This window comes from Podarcis raffonei, chromosome 5 (assembly GCF_027172205.1).
Source record: "Podarcis raffonei isolate rPodRaf1 chromosome 5, rPodRaf1.pri, whole genome shotgun sequence".
In the NCBI taxonomy this organism is placed as follows: domain Eukaryota; kingdom Metazoa; phylum Chordata; class Lepidosauria; order Squamata; family Lacertidae; genus Podarcis; species Podarcis raffonei.
In genome coordinates this window covers 2,036,685-2,062,950 of record NC_070606.1, presented here as the reverse complement: position 1 = coordinate 2,062,950, position 26,266 = coordinate 2,036,685, and the positions used below count along the sequence as shown (strand labels likewise).

At 40.1% G+C, this 26,266-nt stretch overlaps 1 protein-coding gene across 4 annotated transcripts in view; it reads right to left on the bottom strand.

The window, feature by feature from the left end:
• LRP6 (LDL receptor related protein 6) overlaps positions 1–26,266 on the bottom strand; it is a 102,496-nt gene that overhangs the window by 62,890 nt on the left and 13,340 nt on the right. For 2 of the 4 annotated variants that reach the window (XM_053387523.1, XM_053387524.1), the window contains exons 2-3: positions 24,759–25,152; positions 8,255–8,452 (exon numbers count right to left, since the gene is read on the bottom strand). In XM_053387523.1, coding sequence (XP_053243498.1) covers positions 8,255–8,452; positions 24,759–25,152 — 592 coding nt within the window. The remainder of the gene's footprint in view (positions 1–8,254; positions 8,453–24,758; positions 25,153–26,266) is intronic. The other 2 variants (XM_053387525.1, XM_053387526.1) reach the window with 1 other exon arrangement.

Below are 26,266 nucleotides of genomic sequence, written 5' to 3'. Positions count from 1 at the left end.
ATTTTATAACCTGATGTTCCCACCACATATGCAAATCACTAGTATTATCAACACTGCATTCTCCAACAGGGCAGCCTTTAATCTGAAAACTTCAAATTCACCAATAACTATCATGCTATAAAAGCACACAGGTTTGTTCCTAAACACTAATCACAATTGCCTGAGTGCAACTATGTGGAAAAGCAGGGAAGAGCTTGCAAGGCACCCAAATGGACTTCAGCTGTGCTTTTTTATAATTTAAGGAAGAGATGTTGATTTCTGAACAAACATGATCGTATCCCTTCATGAGAACCACGTACAGCACACTCAGCTCCTTGAAGGAAGCTTGAATTGGAGATCTTTGCAAACCCAGTTTTGTTTTTACCACCCTGAATTATTGTGTGTCAGCAATACCCACTTTGCTCTAACTCTAGGTCATTGATGAACAAGTTTAAAATCACTGGCCCAAAACAGAATGTGTGGATCCTCCTTTTACATCCCTCCATTGTGAGGGACTGTTAATTTATTCCTATTCTTCAGTTGTTTTTTAAAGTTATTAGTGATCCATAACATAACTCATTCTCTTATGCCATGGCTGATCACATTACTCAGCAGCATTTATTGAATGACTTTTTCAGAAAGGTAGACAGCCTTTGGCAGAAGACATGCCAATTCTACTTTAGCAACACATGCTCTCCTATATACCTGATTATATTTAATAGTGATTTCCACAGAACAGACATTAAGCAAGCAGGACTAAAGTTTCCTGAATTCACCACAGAGCCCTTTCAAAAATAATATTGGACGGGCTACTACAGCCAATTTCAGCAGCTAAGTTACATGCTTTTGTTAGAAGATCAGCAATTTCCCCTTTGAGTTCTTAAGAACTTTTGGCTGGGTAACATCCAGAGCTATCAACTTGTTCATTTTTTTAGTTGCCCATAAGGCCACCTAATAGCGTCACCACTATATTTGTGTTCAAAAACGGATTTCAGGACAACATGCAAAGAAATTTAAAAATTTAAAACTTATGAATCTACTTAACCAACAATGCAATAAAACTAAGAGGAATAAAACCATTCCACTATATTCCTCAGCTTTTCAGACTCCCTTCCTGAAAAACTTAGTTCAGGCACAGGTTTCTGCCCTACATCTTCCACAAAGAGGACATAAACAAACAAATAATTCAGCTTTTCCTTATAATGCTTCAGCATTCCTTTAACTCCCTTGTCTCCTGTCCAGCTGCTTCCCTAGCTAATTTCCTGTTTCTGGTATAATTAATTTTTTATTTCCAATTATACATTCATCAAATGTATAATTCTCCATTTTTTAATTTCATTTTGTCTGCAAAATTCTTTTGTTGAATATTGTGGTTCTTTTTGTTCTCCTTATTCGAGCAAGAGTTCTTGTTTCTGAAGGAACTTTTTTGCCCTCAATAGTTTCCTCTGCTCTGTTCTCCTGGAAACCTCAGAAGTAAGGGGCCTCTAACCAGAGAAAGGCCTCTAATAACTATCAGCTGCTGGACGGGTTTCTGGGAAAGGTGAAACTTCAGGTAACTATGTCACGGCCCTGCCCAGAGAGGGGCTTGGTGGAATTTAAGAAAAGAAGCAAAGGGCAAAGACATGGAGACTTTTTGGAAGCTGGCTGCCAAAGGTCGGCCCAACCTTACAACCAGAGTGGAGTATCCCTGCAAGGACTTGGGAATCCCATCTTAATAGTATATATGCTACTGGGCAAACAGGGCAAGAGGTAGCACAGAATAAAAGGGTAAATACATGTAACCTTCCAAACTGGCCCCCAGTAACCATCTTGGAAATTAAGAGTCTCATCTCTATGCGCAAAAGAAGCAAGGCCCCAAAAAAGATGGTATTCCACCTGAAGTATTTAAATCCAGCTTCAACTGGTGGATGCCCGTGTTGGTAGCTTTATTCACAAGCATTGATCTTTCAGCATGTATCCCTGAGGACTGGGGTCTAGTGTTAATCTTTCCAATATATAAAAAGGGAAAAGAACAGAACCTGCAAACTACAGACCCATTAGTCTACCCAACATTATTAGGAAACTGTACGTCAGCCATCTATTGGGAAAACGACAGGCTGTCTTGAACAAGAAAAAATTCCCAGTGACGAGCAGGCAGGCTCCAGGAAGGATCAATCCACAGTGGGCTTGTCCTACAGCACTTGGTTGCCAAATACACAGCCCCAGTTGGAGGTGCGCTTTATGCTGCCTTCAATGATTTTAAATCTACTTCTGACCTTATACCAAGACAGAGGCTGTGGGACAAGATGGAAGAAACAAATATAGACTGTCATTTACTAACTTTGATACGCTGCCTCTATGAAAACACTCGTTTGCGGCTGAGATGTAATAGCAAAGGTCATCTATCCTGCTCCACCCCTTTTCTCAATGGAGTAAAACAGGGATGCGCCCTTGCCCCTACTCTCTTTATTTTTTATATAAATTATTTGGTAGGAAGCTTACAAGTGCAACACATTCAATATCCTAGTCTGTCAAACAAAGCCCTGCAAATTATATTATATGCATACGATGTAGTACTCTTGTCTCTCACAAAAGTGGACTTGAGGTGATTGTTGAGAGCCTTGGGGAGTTACTGCAAAAAGGAATCATTACAAATTAATTATGATAAAACTAAGATTATTGTGTTCTCTAGGAAAAGGATGAAATACAGATGGCAAATGAACAGCCATAAAATAGAGCAGGCAACTTCCTATAGGTATCTAGGAATGATATAGCTCTCAACAGGTACATAGAAGTTACAACTGAAAAATGCTGTTGCAAATATACAAAGAAGCTTAAAGGCACTTCTCTCGTTCTTCTTTAAAAGTGGAGGACAATTCATCCCCTTCTGCTATTCAAGTTTTTACAGCAAAGATTCTAGCTCAGCTGCTATATGGAGCATGCAAAACCATATTTTTTGTCTATCTTAAATAGAGCATTAAGTTGGTAATAGTTTACCAGGCGGTGCATACTCTTTAATTTCTTCTATTTTTTTTTTCATTTTTGGTCGTCCCCCCACAAGATCCAACAGATCTCTGTATGTACCCCACTGTTTCTCCATATTAATCTTTTTCCTAGCTATTGCTTCTGTCAGGGATAACCACAGTGGTGTCTTTCTTTCCAGTAGGTTTTTGTGCTTGCCCAGACTCTAATCAAGTTCGTTCTGATCACATAATAATAATAATAATAATAATAATAATAATAATAATAATAATAATTTTTATTTATACCCCGCCCTCCCCAGCCAAGGCCGGGCTCAGAGCGGCTTACAAGCAATAATAAAAACAAGATGAATGATTACAACTTAAAAACAAAAATAAAATACAACATTAAAATAATGGAACATTAAAATATTAAAATGTAGCCTCATTGCAGGAGGAGAAGGAAAAGAAAAAAGAAAGAGGGGGAGGGAGGGAATCAAATTGGCTCCAAGCCAAAGGCCAGGCGGAACAACTCTGTCTTACAGGCCCTGCGGAAAGAAATCAGATCCTGCAGGGCCCTGGTCTCATGAGGCAGAGCGTTCCACCAGGCTGTTCCACCGGACCAGAGTTGAAAAGGCCCTGGCTCTGGTTGAGGCCAATCTAACTTCCTTAGAGCCTGGGACCACTAGGGTGTTGTTATTTATGGACCTTGAGGCTCTCCGTGGGGCATACCGGGAGAGGCGGTCCCATAGGTACGAGGGTCCTAGGCCGTGAAGGGCTTTAAAGGTCAAAAGCAGCACCTTAAATCTGACCCTGTACTCCACCGGGAGCCAGTGCAGCTGGAAAAGCACTGGGTGAATATGCTCCCATGGCAGAGACCCCGTGAGGAGCCTCGCTGCAGCATTCTGTACCCGCTGGACTTTCTGGGACAGCTTCAAGGGCAGCCCCGCGTAGAGCAAATTACAGTAGTCAAGCCTGGAGATGACCGTCGCATGGATCACTGTGGCCAGGTCAGGGCGGGAAAGGTAAGGGACCAACTGCTTGATGCGGCAAAGGTGGAAAAATGTCGCCTTGGCTGTTGCTGTAACCTGCGCCTCCATGGAAAGGGAGGCATCAAGGATTACACCCAAACTCTTAACGGAAGGCAATGGCACTAATTGGGCCCCCGCAAGAGAAGGGAGTTGGTCCCTCATCCCCATGCCATCCCGACCCAGCCATAGGACCTCTGTCTTCGAAGGATTTAGTTTCAATCGGCTCCCACGAAACTATCCAGCCACAGCTTCCAAGCATCTGGTCAGTGTGTCCGGGGCCGAGTCGGTGTGGCCATCCATCAGCAGATAGAGCTGAGTGTCATCAGCATATTGGTGACAGCCCAGCCCATAGCTCCAGACAATCTGGGCAAGGGGGCACATAAAGATGTTAAAAAGCATCAGGGAGAGAATTGTTGGAGAATAGTTGGAGAAGCTCTTGTAAATTTGGGCTTTGCCATACCACATACACCTGTGCTGTCCATATTTAACAACATGCCCTCCCGAATCTAGCAGTTGGGTGTTCTTCAGGCACAAACACGATGCCTCAAAGTATAATCATATGCTTTATTCTGGGTTTCTTCCCCTGCCAGATAAAATTGGATTGTTCTTTTTGCATCGTGCATCAATAAGTATTGGTACGGTTTGAAATAGAAACAGTATTGTTGGGAGAACATTCATTTCTATAGTAGAGATTTCCCTCCCAAAAGGACAATTGCATTCTACCCCGTATTTTCAGATCTTTCTTGATTTCTTTCCGTTTCTTCACATAGTTATCATTAAAAATATTATGGTTGTTAGCCGTTATTCATATTCCCAGATACTTCACTTTTTTCTCTATTTTCAGTCCACTGATTATTTCTAAATTATTTTTTGATTGTCCATCCATTTTTTAAACTAAAATGTTAATTTCATCTTTATTTAGTTTAAAGCCTGCTAATTTCCCAAACTCCAGTGCCTCTGGGGTACTTTCCAGAGGTTGTTCTGATGTCAGGACCATGTCGTCTGTGAAAGCTTTTGACTTAAACCCTAACTCAGGGATAAAGGTAAAGGTAAAGGTACCCCTGCCCGTTCGGGCCAGTCTTGACAGACTCTAGGGTTGTGCGCTCATCTCACTCTAGAGGCCGGGAGCCAGCGCTGTCCGCAGACACTTCCGGGTCACGTGGCCAGCGTGACAAGCTGCATCTGGCGAGCCAGCGCAGCACACGGAACGCCATTTACCTTCCCGCTGGTAAGCGGTCCCTATTTATCTACTTGCACCCGGGGGTGCTTTCGAACTGCTAGGTTGGCAGGCGCTGGGACCGAACGACGGGAGCGCACCCCGCCGCAGGGATTCGAACCGCCGACCATGCGATTGGCAAGTCCTAGGCGCTGAGGTTTTAGCAAAAGTGAAAATTTCACAAAGAATTAGAAATATTGAACTACAAACCCATTTAGCTCAAGCTGATCTATATCCTATGCTTTGGACAAACAGAATGGTCCCGGCACTTCCAAATTATTTGACGAATTTGAACATCCCCAAATTTAGAAAGGCATTAAGCAAGCTAAAGTCAATGTCTTGCCATCTGCACTATTGGAAGACAGATACAGAAAGATTCCTCATGGTGAGAGGGTCTGCCCGTGTGAGAGGGGTCAAAGTGAAGCAGTGGGCCATGTTCCATTCCACTGCAGATTTTATACAGATCCCAGAGCCTCTCTCATAACCCCACTTGTACAAAAAGTACCAGGAAAAATGGAGGAATATTATTTAAATTAGCTCTTGTCTGACTGGAATCCATATGTCACTAGAAATGCAGCTAGATTTTGTGCAATAGCCATAAGTCAAAGAAAGCAAAAGCTGCTGCACAGTCATAAACCATTACAGCTTATAGTTAATTTTTCTTATTCTTTAAATTCTTAAATGGAGTTCTTATTTCCTTAGATATATATTTTAAGTCTATTTAATTAGTATATTGATTGTAAAATTCCACTCTGGTTGTTTTTATCATTTTTGTAAAGAACTGTACAGAAATTCTGGTTTCAGTATGGCCGTAATAATAAATATTCATGTCACAGCCCTGGGTCTTAAGTCATGGTTTAAACAGGAACTGCTTCTCCCTACCACACAGATCCGTAGCATTTGGTTTTAATTTTAAAATGAATACCTAGGATAAAGTGGACCATTATTTTCCTTTGCACCCCCAATTTGAGCTCTGAATTCAAATTCAAATATTCTTATTGCAACCCACCCGGCAACATGAGATCACAAGGCAGGTTACACCAAAAAACCAACCAACCAACCGAAAAACCTAAACAATTAACAAAATTCAATCTTTTTCCTTTGCAGCTGTAACTTAAATGTGATACAGTGGTACCTTGGATTAAGAACTTAAATCGTTCTGGAGGTCTGTGCTTAACCTGAAACTGTTCTTAACCTGAAGCACCACTTTAGCTAATGGGGCCTCCTGCTGCTGCCGTGCCACTGGAGCCCGATTTCTGTTCTCATCCTGAAGCACAGTTCTTAACCTGAAGCACTATTTCTGGGTTAGCGGAGTCTGTAACCTGAAGCGTATGTAACCTGAGGTACCACTGTATAGGAAAACAGCACTTATCTTTCAAGGTTGGCAGTGAATTTTGAGTACTAAGTCAGTATCATACCACTATTAAAAGTTCTCAAAAACCTCAATCTTAATCACACTAAGCTGATTCACACCTTCTCAGCCTTAAGCTACTGCCTAGAGAGGACCCCAAGAACACCATTTTTTGATATATGTGATGGACAGCACCATTCATTTACACACCTACAGTCTTTCAAACATTACTTTCAACACAGGCTCAGTTCACACAAAAGCAAACTACAGCACTGCAAGAACAAGCAAGCATGTGGGTACCCAGAGCAAAACTGTGGCCACTATGCTCCTGCCCAGTTGTTGCTGCAACACTACCCACAGCTAAGATATGGTTTAGTTTAGCATGACATGTAAACCTAGGTTCATGGTTTGTATTGTTTCCAGCATATAAAGGTATGCCCTTGGTTTACCACTGTTGATTTACTGGGAGCAAGATAAACCATGACCCCAAGTTTGCACATAATGCTAAGCCAAGTCATAGCTTAGCTCTGCATTGTGTGGTAGCAGCAAGACAGGGGAAGTAAAGTGGCAATATAGCTGCATGTTTGCTCATTCTCACTAAGCCATGTTCATCTTAGTGTTATGTGCAAATGAGGCCACACCAATCTTCCAGAGCTCGAATATCTGGGTTGCAAAATAACTTACAATTCAAAAAGAAAAATCAGCTGTCAAGAACAAACTGAACATTGCCACAGTTATGCAAACTATTATTATTTCATAACTCCAAGAAAAACCACCCTTCGTTTGCAATTTGTAATGCAGAAGGCTATCATTTTATATTCTGACAGTCTCAGCTTAGATGAGTCTTTAAAGGGCACAACCAATGTAGTAGATTTCAGAACTCTGCTATGGATAAATTTACAGATACTTGCCAGCTGCCAGCACATATTTTAATCTAATGAGGAAAGTGGGGCTGCTTCTTTCACTCACACTGGAAGCACTGGTTGCAGGGGGGCGGGGCGGGGCGGGGGGCAGCAGTAAGTTCTTAATATTTTACAAGTAGCTCCAAAGTGCAGTGTAATGTTAGAGATCAGATTTTGGTTTTGGCTGGCTACCTAAGCAGGCCAAAATGTGCGGGCCTCCCTTGTGTTTCCTGAACAAAAGTTTTATCTCTCGCCTCCTATAATACATGGCAATCATCTTTTGAAACTGAAGAATTTTCAAAGGTTGGTTGTGGTATGTGATAGAGATCTGTCAATTCCAAAGGAAAACACCAAAAGTTCCACTGAGCTTGCCCAAGCTATTGGACCCCACCTAAAGTACACTTTGGGCACCCCAGCAAACCAATTTAGTCAGAGCACTGCCTACATTATTTTTTTCTGTGCATTTGATCAACAGGCACATATTTTCCAAGCAGGGGATTAAAATACGGTACTTTTAAAAGGCACCATTGCTATAGCACTGTAGGAGAGACTCTGAAGAACTACATTTTATGAAGATTAATATAGACTCATTTTTGAATAAAGCAAGTTAAGAAGTTTCCCTTTGGGATTCTCAGCAAATTGCAGTCTGATCTCTCTCTGCATTATGATCTCTCTCTGCATTATGCTTCTAAACTCAAACATCTGAAATTTAACAAACTATAAACATGGTATTCAAGGGCTTCAATTGGTTCATATACTTGTACCACTATTGTATTTATTTAGAATACAATCTCACAAAGTTTTTTTCTTTTTTTAAAGCAAAACACAACTCTTACCTATTTGTTCCATCCAGATTTGATTTGTGAATGAAGTTCAGTTTAGCATCTGCCCAATAGAGCTTCTGTTCTTCATAATCCAAGGTCAATCCATTTGGCCAATAAATATCTGCGTTGATTATAACTGAGCGGCTTGAGCCATCCATCCCAGCACGTTCTATCTTTGGCACTTCTCCCCAGTCTGTCCAGTACATGAACCTATTGTTTTTTAAAGGGAAATCAGATATTATGCACATTTTCCCCATACCCTTCAAGACCTTCTTCCAATCAACGGGAGGAACAAATAATAATCAATACTCGGATTATGTCAATTCTCTTTCACCCTGAGCTATATTATAGACATTTTAATTAAGCTTTTATACCACTTTTCTGCCAAACAGTACTCAAACCAACTTTGCACAGTGGCAGATAATATGGTCACATGAAAAATAAAACTGTGGAAAAATTATTAGGTAGTAATAGACTGAAAATAATGGCAACATTAAACATTAAAACATAAAAATCAACACATTTTCAGAACCACTGCCAAGTGAATGGGCCTTTCAGGTGCAACTGGGACGGCAAGGTTATAATATGGACAACACTGCTGAAAGTCTCTATCATCTTTTCATCCACTAATACCACCGAACTTGGGTGGCCCTATGCAGCTCTGGCCCACCCATAAGGTAGGGTGAGGCAGCTGCCTCAAACGACAGAACCACAAGATGCAGCGCCCTTGCGGATGTCCCACCCACCCCGCCGTTGCCAGCTTCCACTGAAATCTTCCCAGATCTTGTGCACTCCACAAGATTGTGCAGAATCTTGCCAGAACCCACCATCATGGTCTCCACTTCATGGGCACTCCCACACCACCCAGGGAGGCTTTGGCAGCAGGCAGCAGAATGACAAGGAGGCAGAATAGGATGCGCCAAACATGGTCCTATGAATATGAAAGTAAGGTAGTGGTTTCTGCATACTCGCTACCTGCTAGGTATTCAGAAGTATAGTTATAAATTTTAAGAAAGAAACAGGCAACTATGCTCTTGGTCTTAGTGGCTGGACTGCTGAGAGCAAACAAATATCTTAGCAACAACATTCCAACATCAGGAACGCTAAGAAAGTGCTTTTCCATATACCTCAGTATACCTCAGTGGGGCCTTTTCAGACTTCATATGCCAGACATAAACGGCACAAAGTCGTCTCCACACTTAGGCTATTAGAAACATGTACAGCATCACATGGTGCAAATCATTCTAGCTTGAACAATATCCTAGACAGCAGAGCAAAACAACGAGTCATCACTGTATGTTCTACCTTCTATGTATTAATATTCCGCCTTTTCTTAATGAGAAAATGGCTGTCTCTTGGAAATACAGCTAATCTCTTCAGGCATTATATTCTATATATTTTAAAGATACACTTTAAAATGCAATCAATGTGGGATACACACAGCAAATGAATTTGCATTTATTTGTATCATACATATACATTTCTCAAAGTGCATTGATTTCCTTCCACTCCCCATTAAGTGGGAAGCTCTGGAAAGGTTCTGGAACAATGAAGGAATATAACAGGTAGCAAAATAAATGATGTGGCTTTTATGTAAGGAAAGAGCAAGGGATCCTGTGCATTGACATCTATCACTAAGCAGCCACCAATTTTTCAATATTAAATGCACACGGCTTCCAAATTGAAAACACATGTACAGTGGTACCTCTAGTTGCGTTCCGCTCGTTACGGACTTTCAGCTTACGAACGCGGCAAACCCAGAAGTGTTTACTTCCAGGTTCGCCACATGCACATGTGCAGAAGTTATAAGTTATAAGTAACATATATATGTTACACCAGTGTTGAAATATCTGCACTGGCTGTCTATTAGCTCCCAAGGGATGTTGAAGGTTTTGCTGTAATTTAAAGCCCTGCACAACTTGCAGACCACTGCCCCAGGTACAGGCAAAGCGAAGGAGACCCTGCTGCTCATTCTACAACATAGAATCATAGAATTGTAGAGTTGCAAGGGACCCCGAGGGTCATCAAGTCCAACCCGCTGTGATACAGGAATCTCAACTAAATTATACAATAGAATAATAGAATTGTGAATTGTCACTTGGTGACAGCGCAGGAATAAGCCCTTCTTGGCAGCAGTACCCACCTTTTGGAATGCCCTACCTCAGTTAATTCCTGCAGCTAGGACAGTAATGATAGTTGTTTAAAACTTAAGCGGTTACCCAAGCTTTAATGGACTTTTTATGCTTTTGTACACTTGTCAGTTTTGTCTGTGATATATAGTTGCGTTTTTCTCCATTTTAAGGTACTTTTATTGAATGTTGTTTGCAGGCTTATTGTTCTTGCATTTAAAACAAGGAAATTTTTATTACTGTGAATTTCAGTTTACAGATGGGGGAACGACATTCCTGATCGGGATGACTCTCCTCTACTGGAAACAGGCAGGGTCTTCAAGGAGACTTCCAGTTTGCTGCATAATGGTGTTGGGGCGCGAGTCTGCTCCTCAGAGAAGGACCCAAACGTTGGAAGGGGTTTAGGAAGAAACGAAAAGGCGCTGCGTATCCCCAAAAAGTTCAAGAGGGAGTCTTGAGCCCGGAGAAGATTCAGTGGCACCTTTTAAGGAGCTCCCCGGTCTCTTTGCCACTTCGCAAGGAACGGGGCGGAGTAAAACTCCAGTGCAAGAAGCATCTATTGCCCCATGGCGAGAAGCCCTGAGCATCAAGTGGTAAATTTTCCGCTTATTAACAAACGAAATTCTTACCTGATCAGCGTAAAATTTGACAGACTTTAATCTGACAACACAATGGGAGGAAAAAAGGAGGTCCCCCCAATGTGGTCTAAGCACTCACTGCAAGGAAAAATTATACAGGAGAAGAAATGTAAAGGACTGAGATTGAATTTATCAGATGTCAAAGGATCGCTAAGAAGAGGAGTTTAAGTGAACATTTAAATGGATATTGAAAATAAGTTCTTGTTGATGCAAGAAGAGGAGTAAAAACCTCCATATTCTTAGAAAGGACCAATTGGTTAAAGGTATACAACTCGGAGCTAAACAGTATAAACTGAAAGCTTTTGCCGATGATTTAGTTTTGACATTACAGGAGCCAGAATCCAGTACCAAAAGAGTATTGCAATTAATTCAAGAATTTGGTCAAGTTGCGGGATTTAAGCTGAACAAGCTGAAAACTAAGGTGTTAGAGAAAGTAACAGTAATTGAGAAAGAGAGGTTTCAGAAGGAGAGAGGATTAACATTGGTTAAGAAAGTGAAATATCTAGGGGTCCATATGACTGCTAAAAATGCAAATTTATTTAAAGATAACTATGAAAAATGTTGGATGGAAGTGAAAAAGGATTTAGAAATATGGTCAAAACTGAAGTTATCACTGCTGGGCCGAATTGCTGCGATAAAGATGAATGTATTGCCTAGGATGCTGTTTTTGTTTCAAACATTGCAAATTTTGGACAAGATGGACTGTTTCAAGAAATGGCAGAGAGATATTTCTAGATTTGTCTGGCAGGGCAAGAAACCTCGAATAAAATTTAAGATTTTAACTGATGCTAAAGAAAGAGGTGGATTTGCCCTGCCAGACCTTAAACTCTATTATGAATCAGCTGCATTTTGCTGGCTGAAAGATTGGCTGCTTCTTGAAAACACGGACATTTTGGATTTAGAAGGTTTTAATAATGTTTTTGGATGGCATGCATACTTGTGGTATGACAAGGTTAAAGCACGTAAAGCCTTTAAAAACCATATTGTCAGGAAAGCACTGTTTAATGTCTGGATGAGATATAAGGACTTGTTTGAAAGTAAAACGCCAAGGTGGCTGTCGCCAATGGAGGCTAAGGCTCTGAAAAAACTCAATATGGAGGCCAAATGGCCGAAATATTGGGAAATTTTGGAACAAGAGGGAGATAAATTGAAATTGCAGAGCTTTGACAGTTTAAAAAATAAAGTACGAGACTGGCTTCACTATTATCAAATAAGGGAGGTTTACAATCTGGACAAGAAAATTGGTTTTCAGGTGGAAAAATCAAAATTGGAAACAGAATTGTTAGATCCTAAAACTAAGAATTTATCAAGAATGTATAACTTGCTGTTGAAATGGAATACACAAGATGAAATGGTTAAATCTGCTATGATTAAATGGGCACAAGATGTTGGACATGACATTATGATGGCTGACTGGGAAAAGTTATGGACCACAGGCTTGAAATTTACGGCATGTAATGCCTTAAGAGAGAATATTATGAAAATGATATATAGGTGGTACATGACACCAGTCAAGCTTGCAAAAATCTATCATTTGCCCGATAATAAATGTTGGAAATGTAAAGAAAATGAAGGTACATTCTTCCACCTTTGGTGGACGTGCCCAAGGATTAAGGCTTTCTGGGAGATGATCTATAATGAAATGAAAAAAGTATTTAAATATACTTTCCTGAAGAAACCAGAGGCCTTTCTCCTGGGCATGGTCGGCCAATTGGTGCGAAGGGAGGATAGAACTTTTTTTATGTACGCCACAACAGCAGCAAGAATACTCATCGCAAAGTATTGGAAGACACAAGATCTACCCACCCGGGAAGAATGGCAGACGAAAGTGATGGAATACATGGAATTGGCTGAGATGACTGGCAGAATCCGGGACCAAGGAGAAGAGTCGGTGGAAGAAGAGTGGAAAAAATTTAAAGTATATCTTCAAAAACATTGTAAAATTAAGGATTGTTAGAAAGATGTTGGAAAAAGAGAATTATATGGCTTTGGTAGAAATGATATAAAGGATTAAGTAAAAATGAATTGACGAAAGAGTGAACGTAAAACTACAATATATTAAATCAAATTATTAAGATAAAAACAAGGTTGGAAGGATTTGCTGAAATAACAATTTGAATTAGAATACAAAAATGGGAGGTGTGAGGAGGTCAAGGAAATAAGTAAAGGAAGAAAGTTATGTAAAGGTTTAATCTGTTTTTTTGGGTTTTTTTTCTCTTTTTTTAAAATGATTGTACTTTTTCTGTCTTTTTTACCTTTTTTCTTTTTGTAATCTTCAAAATTCTGAATAAATATTATCTAAAATTTAAGGGGGGGCACAGACAAACATGACGGTACCTTTATAATAAACAAAAAGGCCCATCAATAAATAAATGGATTCAGGACATGCCAGCTTTGGCAGCAGATAAAAATTACAAAAAAGCAGAGTTGCCATACACCCAGGAATTCCTGGACGTGTCTTCTCTTGAGGGTCCTACATGTCCATTGTGTGTGTGTGTGTTACATTTTAAAGCAACTGTCCTGGGTCTTTTTTTATTTTTTTTTATTATTTATATATATATATATATATATATATATTGTCCAGAACCTGAACCAGAGCGCGCATAGGCTTGGCTACAGCAGAGGGACTATTGGACGATTGCCCTAAAACAGTTCGGCGACTTTTTGTGTCCAGATTTTGACCTCTTAACATATGACCACCCTAAAAAGGGGACAATTTCACAGCAATATGGCAAGAATTCACTGATATCTATGTAGACTCTTGTGAAAATGAAGGTGCCTTCTATAAGAAGATATTCAGGTGCATCCCCCCTTTTTTTGTTCTGTCTTCTTTCTGGTTCTATTATAACTGAACAACACAAGGTGGGCCTAAAATATTATTTCTTTTCAAAGACAAAAAGCCATTTCTCACATTACCTCCTCTTATAAAAATCTGTTTAAATCCATCTAATGACTGTGTAATGAAGGTAAGGGCTCAAGTGATCTCACGATTGATGAATACAAAGCGCTGCATGTCTTGTTGTACCCTTGTTTATAAGGTTCATTGCTCCAGTTGTATTTTAAACTGTACCATAAAAATAAATCTTATTATGTAATATGTATCTTTACAATATACAAATCTTTCTCAAAATTCATTTAAAGTGATTTAGTTCATTGTTTGTTTTGATTCATCTGGGCTTTACTCCAACCGCCTCACTCTAGACTTTTTAGATCTCCAGAGTAGAAACTAATCTAGTTAACAGCGGTCATTTCTCTACCTTTAAGATTTATTCACAGGAGTTACTACATATCTACAAGACAAAAATATCTGTGAAACAACCAACAAGAAGAAATTGGGTTTAACGCAATATCTATTTTGTCACCTTGACTTGTAGTTGAAGAGGACATTAAACATATGCAAAAGCAGGTTGCCCCCTATTTAAAAGCATATTCTTCATTTTGGATCATACCAGGTTGTGGTCACTGTAAGAAAAGAAAGTACAGTGGTACCTCGGGTTAAGAACTTAATTCGTTCTGGAGGTCCGTTCTTAACCTGAAACTGTTCTTAACCTGAAGCACCACTTTAGCTAATGGGGCCTCCCGCTGCTGCCACGCCATTGCTGCGCAATTTCTGTTCTCATCCTGAAGCAAAGTTTTTAACCTGAGGTACTATTTCTGGTTTAGCGGAGTCTGTAACCTGAAGCATCTGTAACCTGAAGCGTCTGTAACCTGAGGTACCACTGTAAATATACAAAGAGAGTGACTGTGCTAGAGGTAGTAAAACGAATAGAAGATTAGGATAGGCCAGCAAGAGATGAGGATACACCAAAACCCACAGGCTTAAAACTATTGAGCAACATGTTTATATATCACTGCTCTATGTCTGTTCACCAATGGTGTAAGATTTCTTAATGTAACACATGACTTTCAATAGCAGGCTGAGAGAAGTGATCTGGGAGATATTAAAAAGTCATCTGGAAAGAAAAATAATAATAAAAGGGAAGGGAACCAAATGCATGCCAATAATTGTGTGCATCCCCTGCATAACTCCTTATGAGACATGCTAAGCAGCCAATCTTGTCAGAACCTTCAAACTATGAACATTCGTTTCAACTTCAAAAGGGAATGTCAGAGGAAAGAGAACTTGCTTAAATGAGAACCAGATTATGAGTTCCAACTTCCCATCCTGTTCCATTGCCAAGAAGCAACAACACAAATGCCATTTGCCACTCCCATTGAAGACTGCAGCAGAATATTAGTAATAGATCAGCAAAATTAGTATAGCAATGCATTTTAAATTAATTCTATATAGTGGGGAAATATGAGATGTCACTGCTAATGAGAGCAACTAATGTGAATTTACCACAAAGGTTTGTCAAAGGAGGAATATTGCTTGTGATGAAGAATGGGTTAGAAATGTTTCTTTAAAAATAAAGCAAACATATGATGCTGATTTCAGTCAGTTAGATAATTGATTCATCTAGCCTAGTATTGGCTACTCCCGCCTTTGCTAACTTCATTCCATCCAGATGTTTCGGACTGCAACTTCTGCTCATGCTGCCTGGGACTGATGGGAATTACAGTCTGAACTGGCCTACTCCTTTTATCATGGAGTGTTCCAAGTTGTCAGGGAAAGATTCTTCCCCAGATCTGATACCCAAGATCCTTTAACTAGAGATGCAAAAGACTGAATCAGCAACTTACAGTATGCAAAGTATTTGCTCTATCACAATTCTATTCAGACTAATAGAAACAGATTCATCCCCAGTCCAAGTGTCTAGTGTCTTTAGAAACAATATATAACTGTAAAAAGAAGAAACATATTACAAGGAACTATTTACACTTCACACTGTTAATTACCAACCAAGAGGAGCCCTGGCAAAGAGGGAAAACTGGAATTCCCCAGAGGATCAACAGTGCAAGATGAGAAAGGGACCAGAGAGGAGAATGAAAGCTGACAGTCCAAGTTGATTCATACAGGGGTCTCCCACCAATGTCTGAAGCTGCACTGGTAGTCTATGCAAATTCTCCTGCTCTTTGTTGCAAATAAACAAATCAATAAATTGAATAAGAATGGAAATTGCAGAATGCACAAAAAGTATACATTTCCTACAAAAAGAGACACAAAACGTTTGATTCCTAAGTATGCTAACAACCTAATAGTTTGGTTCCAGGTGGTGCCTAGGAAGTTAGAATTATTTTCCCAACCCTGATTAATAGGGCTGCGCAATGTATCAATACATTGTCCAACACCGGTTTGTAGACCACATTGTGAGAAGAGTTTGAAAACAATTATGTGAAGCACAACCTTCAAAACTCCATGGCAGTGGTGCCAGCTCCGGAGACCCTGGAGGCCCAGGCACCCACAAAACGTTTGCTTTGAGTGCCCAACTCTGACCCCCCACCTTGTCACCACCTTACCTCTGGCACTCCGGCACAAGTTCTAAAAAATGCACACTAGAAAACAAATATATGTACTGCTTACAAAAGTATAGGAGAATAACATTGTTTGTCTCATTTTGAAGACCAGCAAAAGTAAACAGTTCAGTCTAATGAGGTTAAGCATTCAGTAATTGAATAGCCATGACAGAAAAAGCCAGTACCCTGAATAGCTTCACTTACTGATTGCTAAGCTTCAGGAGAAAGGGTAAAATAGGCAATACCATTCAAAAGTCAACCCATAGAACAGAAACGCACAACTTGGCAGTACAGTGGTACCTTGGATTATGAACTTAATTCATTCCGGAGGTCCATTCTTAACCTGAAACCGTTCTTAACCTGAGGTACCATTTTAGCTAATGGGGCCTCCCGCTGCCGCTGCATGATTTCTGTTCTCATCCTGGGGCAAAGTTCTAAATCTGAGGTACTAATGCCGGGTTAATAGTGTTTGTAACCCAAAGTGTTTGTAACCCAAGGTACCACTGTAGGTAGGGGCAAAAATTAAAATAGGCTACAGTTCTTTGGACCAAAGTTAGGTTTTTAGCAACTCACTTTCTAAGTAAAGGTATAATTAATGATTAAACTATTTTGCCAATAGCTGAATTCATTTGCCTTCTGATTAAACTGATCGTTAAAGTTATTGGATATATCAGCTACTCTTCGCTGCACTGTCATACGGGACAAACTTAATTCTCAAAAACACTTTTTGATCAGGACATAATCCAGAAAGTGTAGTCAGCAAACACTTCTTTATGAAGTCACTTTCAGTAAAAGACTTCCCAGCAGCAGCAATTTTTTTAAAAAAATCTGAAAACTAACCTTAGTAGCCGCCTCATTTTCTGACTTTGCTTTCTTGAAAAACCATTGTTCCCGACTGAGAGTTTTCAACAAATTGGACGCTTTAATCTGCTTTTCATTGGAGTCCAATTTACTTAAGTCAGGGTGTTTCAATTCGAAATGGCAACAATGATTGCATTCCTTCAGAACGGCTATTACTTCTTGGCAAACAAGGCACAATATTTTGTGTAAGTAAGTAATTATCTATTTGTCCACTCCGGATTAAATACTCTATGTTATGATTTGATCATCCATTTCTTTTTATCACCCATTTTACAAGGTCATCCCAAAAACTTTAATGTTCAAACCAAAAAATCTCCACAGCAACTGCTCACATGCAAGGGCGCCAGACCCTCATGTAACTTGGGGGGGGGGGCTGTGCAGAGAGTGAGGGAAAGAAGGCTTCATGTTGTTGCCGCTCATCGCATAGAGGGCGTCAGCTGCGTTGGCACATGGCTGCACTCACTTTGTCCCTATTCAATGCCAGCTCAATATGTTATGTCACTGCTTCAGCAGGTACTGCAGTCGCAGTTAAATATGTCTATTATATCCAACTTCTTAGAAGAACAGGCCTAACAGCACAATCCTAACCATTTCTACCCAGAAATAGACCCTACTGAAATAGATCCAGACAGATGGGATTGAGATTGCAGCCTATTTCATTATTTTTGAGCAGTACCTCTCCAACCACAAGATAACTTTTTTTGCAGGACTGCCTGTACAGACGAGCCTTCAAAAATCCTGTTACATGAAAGGTTTTGGGGTACCACATTTACCATGGCAAACAAATGTTATTGCATTTTGCAGGCCTTCCTTTTAATGTCCAGAATTTGCGACTCTCTTAAAACATTAAAAGATTAATGTAAGCACCGTCCTCCAACTGTCCCTTGATGGGCACCATGTCCTATCATGAGTGTTTTCTTGTCCCAGGCAATGGGACTCCAATATTATGAGATTCATTACAATAAAACAACAGGGAGAAGTCAGACTTACAAAGTGGGCTTAAATGTGTTAAATCTTTAAAATGTCATATAATCCTCCTAAATATTATTCCATGATATTTTTCCTAAATGGGGGAAGAGAAGAGGTCACAAACCTCTCAAAAGCAGACTTCCAGTGCCTCATTATGTAAATAAGACAGGAATGCCCACAAATGGAGGAAGTAAATTAGTTGTCAAAATAAGAAAGCTTCCCCCACTTCCTTGATTCCCTTCCCTCTCCCTCTCCAGAAGCAAAGCTCACTTTGCTTAAAAGCACATCCATACACACCCCTTCTCTTCTGAAATAAGGGGGTGGAGGGAGATGACTGTCAGGACTGGTCGTTGTCCTCTTCAGATCACCACACAAATGCTTCTTGTTCTTTTATAAAACTTTTTATTGCGTATTAACAAAACCTTCTTATAAACGGTTCTTAAATATTATTCCTCAGAGTCACTTCTTTCAGATACCTTCTGAGCTCTGCTTCTCCGTGACCAGCCACTCTCAAAATGGCGAAGGCGCCCTTCCCTTCGCTTTCCCGCTCTTTTTTCTAACCTCCTGGCTAGAGCTGGCTTGTATCTCCCCTCCTCCCAATCTGAGCTAGAACTGAACCCTGGCCTTTCCTGGGAACAGCCGGTCCCTCCCTGTTGTTCCTCTTGCTCCCTTCTATTAGATTCACTGCTCCCCTCCCCCCCTTGGGGAATGCTTTCTCCCTCTGATAAACTGAAAACTTCTAACTCTTCCCTGACAATGACCACTTGGAGGAGAAGAAGGGGAGAGAGAGACCAATTCACCCTCTCCTATCTAGAAGCAAGGAAGGGAAAGCGAGCTAAAATGTGTGCCTCATTAACAGCTGAGCAAAGGCAGAGGGGCAAAGGGAGAGGTGGAGGTGGGTGGGTCAAAAATAGGTTGCTACTGTCTTCGGAATCTGCTGGATTGCAGGACAGTTTGCTTTGTCTCCTACAAAATTAGCTTTGTCTCCTGCAAAGTTAGCTTATGGAGTCTCTTTAGCATATCAAAACTCCGGCATGGCTCCCCTTTATCACATACACTGCCCAACAATAAAACAACAAGAATCCACCAACAGCATACAAATCAATATGGCAGGCAAAGTCTGGCAAATAGCCTGGTCCAGAAGGACTTTCAGCCGCTATTACAAAACATTAAGAGAAACATTATCCACTCCCCTTAAAGATCTTATGAATGAAATTTTACAAGGGAGAATGACACCAACATTGTGGAAGAATTCTTACATTACTCTCTTCCCCAAACAAGATCAGGATATACTCCAACCCAAGACCTATAGGCCGATCTCCTTACTGAACAATGATTATAAATTGTATGCAGCAATAATAGCAAAAAGGCTGACGGTGTTCTTAGAATCATATATTCATGAGGATCAAGCAGGTTGGTGTGGTGGTTTTTTTTTTACCAAGGAGACACCTAAGGAATAATACTAGAAATGTATTAAATGTGATTGAATACTTGGAAAAAAGAAATGTAAAAGAAGGAGCACTAATATTCCCAGATGCTGAAATGACCTTTGACAACATGTCCTGGGTCTTCCTGAGGAAAGTAATAGAGATTATAGCATTCAGAACAGCATTCTCCAACAAGATAAATGCAGTTTATACAGAGCAATGGACAAACTTAATAATAAATGTTATGGGAAAATGTAGTATCAAGAAGGAGACAAGGCAGAGATGTCCCTGTCAGCACTGTGTTTATCCTAATGTTAGAAGTATTAACTAGAGAAATATGAAAAAATGATGAAATAACAGGAATTAAGTTTGGGCAGAGAGAGTACAAAGTGAACGCCTTTGTGAACGACGCTGTGTTGACCTTGGAAAATCCAATGGAAAGTGTCCCAAGGACAATAGAAACTATAACAAAATTTGGCAACTTAGCAGGGTTCTATATAAATATGAAAAAAACAAAAATGATAGTTAAAAATCTAGACTCACAGGCAAAAGAATATTACGGGAATTAAACTGGGAGGGATTAAATATTGGGGGATATGGATATCAGTTAAGAATTTAAACCTTTTCCAAGATAACTATATTAAAATCTGGAACGAAATTTTTAAAAACCTAGAAAATTGAACTAGAATCAACCTTCCTTTGTTAGGAAGAATATCTGCAGTCAAAATGAATGTTTTGCCCAAGATGATCTTCTTATTTCAAACACTGCTAGTGATAAATAGCCTAGAATGTGTCAAACAGCAGAAGAAAGACGTGGCAAACTCCATCTGGCAGGGGAGAAACCCCCAAATTAATCATTAAAATCTGACATGACGTAAGAGGAAGAGGGGTTTTTGCCCTTCCTGACCTGACTTTATTATGAGGTAGTGTGCTTCTGCTGGATGAAAGAATGGATACCAACACTTTAGACCTAGAAGGTTTTGACCTACGCTTTGGATGGCATGCAAAGCTGCATTATGACAAATCAAGGGTGCACAAACGTTTCCAAAACCATGTTATAGGAAGAAGTATATACATGGTTTGGCAGAGACCCAAAGATCTTTTAGAGGGAAAAACCTCAAAATGGATATCACCAACTGAGGTGGTCTCAGTTGAAAAGCTTGAACATAGACGAGAAGTGGACCACTTACAAAAATCTTATAGAGTTTAAAGAAGGAGGAGTTTGCTTGAAAAAAAGAGAACAGATTTTGGATCATACAGTAGATTGGTTTCAGTACTTTCAGGTGAACGAGTTATTTAAAAGAGATAATAAGGAAAAAGGATTTGCGGAAATGAGTTCAGAATTTGAAAAACTTGTAAGAAGAAAGGATGATGAATTAATCTTGAAAATTTATAAATTTCTACTGGAGTGAGAGACCAAAGCTGCAATGGTAAAGGCAACAATGACAAAATGAACCACAGATATTGGTTACAGCATGAAATTGTCCGCATGGGGAAAAATAGGGGGGGAAACCATGATTTTTTCTACCTGTTATCTTATTAAGGAAAACTGACAAAAGATGATGTACAGGTGGTACTTGACACCCAGGAAATTAGTGAAAATGTATAAAAAAAGGGTCTCATTTATGCTGTACTGATCCATATGTGGTGGTCATGTAAATATGCTAGAGAGTACAGGCATACCCTGGTTGTCAAACACCTTGGTACTCGTCTGTTTTGGCTCCCGAACGCCGCAAACCCAGAAGTGAGTGTTAAAGTTTGAGAACGTTATTTGGAAGCCGAACGTTCGACGCGGCTTCCGTGGCTTCTGATTGAGTACAGGAAGCTCCTGCAGCTAATTGGAAGCCGTGCCTTGGTTTTTGAACGTTTTCGGAAGTCAAATGGACTTTTGGAACGGATTCCGTTCGACAGCCAAGGTACAAGACTGTATTTGGAAATGTTCCATACACAATTTAAAAAAATTCTAAAACTCACATTTCCCAAAAAAACCAAAGGCCAGGCAGGGCTGGGCAATGGGCTCTTTGAGGTAGTGAATGCTTCCCTCTGTGAGGGAGTCTTCCTAGACCCATTTAAATATGTCTGTCAGCCCATTGCATTCTCTCGGAGGAGGCAAAGCCTCTTCCTCCACTTTGAATGAGCTGGACAGTCTTCTGCATTTCTAATCCTGCCTGTAAAATGTTTTACTTGTCTGCCTTCTACTAAAAAACGGGTTATGACTTCAAAATGCAAAATGCAGGCAAGTAAAATGTTTGAACGCCAGCAACTTTGGAGGACATGCTAACAAGTCTGGGTGAGGAGCAGAAACTGGACTTTGCGAAATCAGTAGCTTCATCCACTTGGTAAACCTAGCTGCAAAACAGAAACTACCACATCCTTAGTACACACTCTTTTTGTGAAACAGCCAAGACACCACATACAACTTTTAGAAGTCCAACAATTATTATTTGCATCCTACATTCAGGAACCAAGGCTTGTTCTTAATGCAGCTTTAAAGCAATGAACACAAAAAAGGACAAAACTGAAATGAATACCCAACGAAGTAACATGTTAGCTTGAAAGTAAATTCCACGTACGGTAAATCTGTGGAACTTGCTTCCCGAAATGTTTATGTGACAGTACAGCTACATATGTGCAAGTAACAGATCATTTAGCCATGATTCAATGCAAAGTTCACAGAACTTGGTAAGTGTCCATACATGCAAAGTAATACACAATTCTACACAATCTTTGAGCCATTTAACAAGTTTAGCATTTCACCTATCAAAACCACTTCAGTGTCAAAGTGACAACAAGGTGACGACACAAAAAACTGAGTGAAGCCCCAAAAATGTTACTAATGAGCTGCTGGCAACACTTAAAATGACAATTTCAAGGAAGTTAATAAATCTTGTAGCCCACACTAGGTTTTTATGAGTTTCAATTAATACCATATGAATAAGGGATAGTGTTGTAGTCACATAGGAATTGATGTGCAGATAGACACAGAACACTATGTTACTTTTTTCTCCAAAAAAAACCACAAAAACGTTTTTAGCTCAGTAATTAAGATGTCTAACCAACTTATTACAGGGACACGGGTGGCGCTGTGGGTAAAACCTCAGCGCCTAGGACTTGCCGATCGCATGGTCGGCGGTTCGAATCCCCGTGGCGGGGTGAGCTCCCGTCGTTCGGTCCCAGCTCCTGCCCACCTAGCAGTTCGAAAGCACCCTTAAGTGCAAGTAGATAAATAGGTACTGCTTTATAGCGGGAAGGTAAACGGCGTTTCCGTGTGCTGCTCTGGTGCCGGTTCGCCAGAGCTTCGTCACGCTGACCACGTGACCCAGAAGTATCTGTGGACAGCGCTGGCTCCTGGCCTCTAGAGTAAGATGAGCGCACAACCCTAGAGTCTGTCAAGACTGGCCCGTACAGGCAGGGGTACCTTTACCTTTACCTTAACCAACTTATTAAAAAACATACATGGAAAGCAACTCACATCTTGACCAATGTCATGGAACATTTTCCATTTTGATTAGTCTGCCAAGGAATCCCTGTACAATGATAAGGATTTGAGGAACTGTGCAAAAGCATGCACACATTTCACACTGGTCTGTTCAATTTCACCATGAACTGAGAGTATGCCTTAGACTAGAGTTGTCCAAACTTTTCATGTTGGTGACATACTTTTTAGACATGCATCATTTTGCAACACAGTAATTCAGTTTTACTAGCAAACTGGAGGTTAAAGTAACCCCTTTCCAGCCCTCGGAGGAGCACAAGGAGCGTTCGCCTGACACATCTACACACTGCAGCCGACACACTAACGTGTCGTGTCACACAGTTTGGAAAGCTCTGCCTTAGACACACAATCAACAATCCTTCATTAGTTTCTCATTATAGAAGTAGATAGCTCATTGATGCACCAGCAGACTTTAACAGAAACATGTCTCTAGGTTCATTAAAAAGTAGTGGCAATCTACCTCTAAGGATTCACACCGTTCTTTGAATAGTTTAAAAATTAATTGTCTGGAGCAAGGGTAGCCAGTGTGGTGCCCTCCTACTATAAGTTCTATCATTCCAGAACCCTGGCCATGCTGGTTGATAGGAGTTGTTTACAGTGGTGGTAGCAGTAGCAGCAGCAGCAGCAGCAGCAGTAGTAGTAGTAGTAGTAGTAATAATAATAATAATAATAATAATAATAATAATAATAATAATAATTTATTATCTATACCCCGCCCATCTGGCTGGGTTTCCCCAGCCACTCTGGGCGGCTTCCAACAAAATATTAAAATACAATAGTCTTAAAATACAATGGTACCTCGAGTTACGAACTTAATTCGTTCTGGAGGTCTGTTCTTAACCTGAGGTACCACTTTAGCTAATGGGACCTCCCGCTGCTGCCGCTGCGCGATTTCAGTTCTCATCCTGAAGTAAAGTTCTTAACCCAAGGTTAGCAGAGTTTGTAACCTGAAGTGTTTGTAACCTGAAGTGTTTGTAACCCAAGGTACCACTGTATTTTTATTTATCAGATTTATATCCCGCCCTTCCTACCAAAGAAGCCGAGGATGGCAAACACTCCTGTAATAAAAAATTAAACAAAACATGTTAAAAATATTTTAAACTTGTTAAAAACATCTAAAAACAATGCAACACAATAAAATATGTGGCCAATCGTGTGTGAATAGGCCTCCCAAAAGAGAAACATTTTCAACAAGCTTTAAAAAGAATACAATAATAGCACCTGCCTAATGTCAATAGGCATGAAGTTCCAAAGTGCAGGTCCTGATATACTAAAGGCGTGACTCCTGACACACGCAGAATAGACACTGTGCATGACAACCCCTCAAGTAAATAATATACTAACATATTTAGTCTTATTAGTTTGTTTGATAACTGAACAGCTTTTCAGGACACAAACAGAAGTTCAGAAAGAGGACATTCCGCAAGAAAGGTTCACCTAGTAATAAGCACCATTACACTGCAACTGGAATATAGGCTTTGGCAGCTAATGCTGTAGCAAAATGAATTTTGATCTGTACTCTTTTCCTAGGAACTTCTACCAAGCTAGCAAAAGGTGCCCCACACTCAACCAAGAGTTTTAAAGGACAATAAAACTTACCCTCTTGCAGGATCTAAGGCAATTGCCCTGGGTTGATCCAATTCTTGCCAGAATAAAACTTTTCGCAAAGATCCATCTAAATTGGAAACTTCAATCCGGTTTGTTTCAGAATCCGTCCAGTATAGTTTTTCGCCTAGCCAATCACAAGCTAGCCCATCAGGTGATAAAAGCCCAGAAATAACCACATTTTGCACACTCCCTGATTTGTTGAATTCTGTTCGCTTAATGGCTTCTTCGCTTACATCACTCCAGTATATCAAGCTGTGGATGAATACAAAGTCCACAGCAGCTGCATCCTCCAAGCCACCCACCACAACTGTAGCATTCTCATTCACCTGTGCAGCGTCTACCAGTCGCAGGTCACGCCGATTTGCATATAGCAACAGAGGAGAACCTAGGAAAGAAGAGAAAAGCATTGAGCTGGGCTATGCACAAATTAAGGATTCGACAGACATCAAGTCACAAAGTGAAGTAATTAGCAAGTTAATATTTAATTTTTATTAAAAAAGAACTTCCAGTGTTATCACCTTTCTAAAAAATATGAGGGATTTGAAATCACAGGTGATCGTGATCATAGTTACAACAACTTCAATAACTCACTCTTAACACTGTAAGAGCTTTGCAAGTAAGAATGGATATAGTCTTTCTCCTCCACTCATAAGGTAACAACACAGGAGACACACAATTAAGCTGACCAGCCCTAGGGTCTGGACAACAAGACAAAAAGCACTTCTCCACACCACACATCATTAAATGATAGGTTGTTCTGCCACAAATAGTAAAAATGTGCACTGGCTTAGATTGTTTTAAGTGGGATTTGATAAATTCACAGAGAATAGATCTGTCAAAGGCGCTTTACTAAGGAGGATAGCTGGACAGAGCCTATACATTTAGAGGCAGTATACTTCTGATGACCCACAAGCTGCTTATAAATTTCCAGACACATCTGGTTGGCCCCAGATGAAGACTGAATGTCTCATGCAGCAAAGCAATTTTGTTTGTATGCAGTCATCAAAAGTTAGCAACACACAAGAGAATGCGAGGGCGCACATGCACAAACCTCACACCTATCTTATTTGGGGCCAAAATACGTTTCTCTGCCTGGTTGCCTGGAAACAAGGCTCATCCAAAACTAGACAACTCTCTTTATTCCCTAGCAAATTTTCCAGTTCCAGGAACCACATTGAATATGTCACAAGCTCATTTGCAATTAGGTAATAAGAGCACATCACATGATGGACAAATTAGTCCATATACAACCAAACTGCTGCTTTGACCTATAGAACTGGCATAGTTACAGGTGCCACATAATATTAATTCTGCACTTGTAAGAAATTGACATTTTAGTGTGGTAGAAGCTACCTTTGGAACTCCCTACCTATTGCCATCAGACATCATCGACCTTTCGTGTACTTTTTCATTACAATGTTTTTGTTCAGTCAATCCTACCCAGACATATAGAAGTTATTCCAGTCTATTTCTTTTTAGCTACTGTTGATTTTAATCAT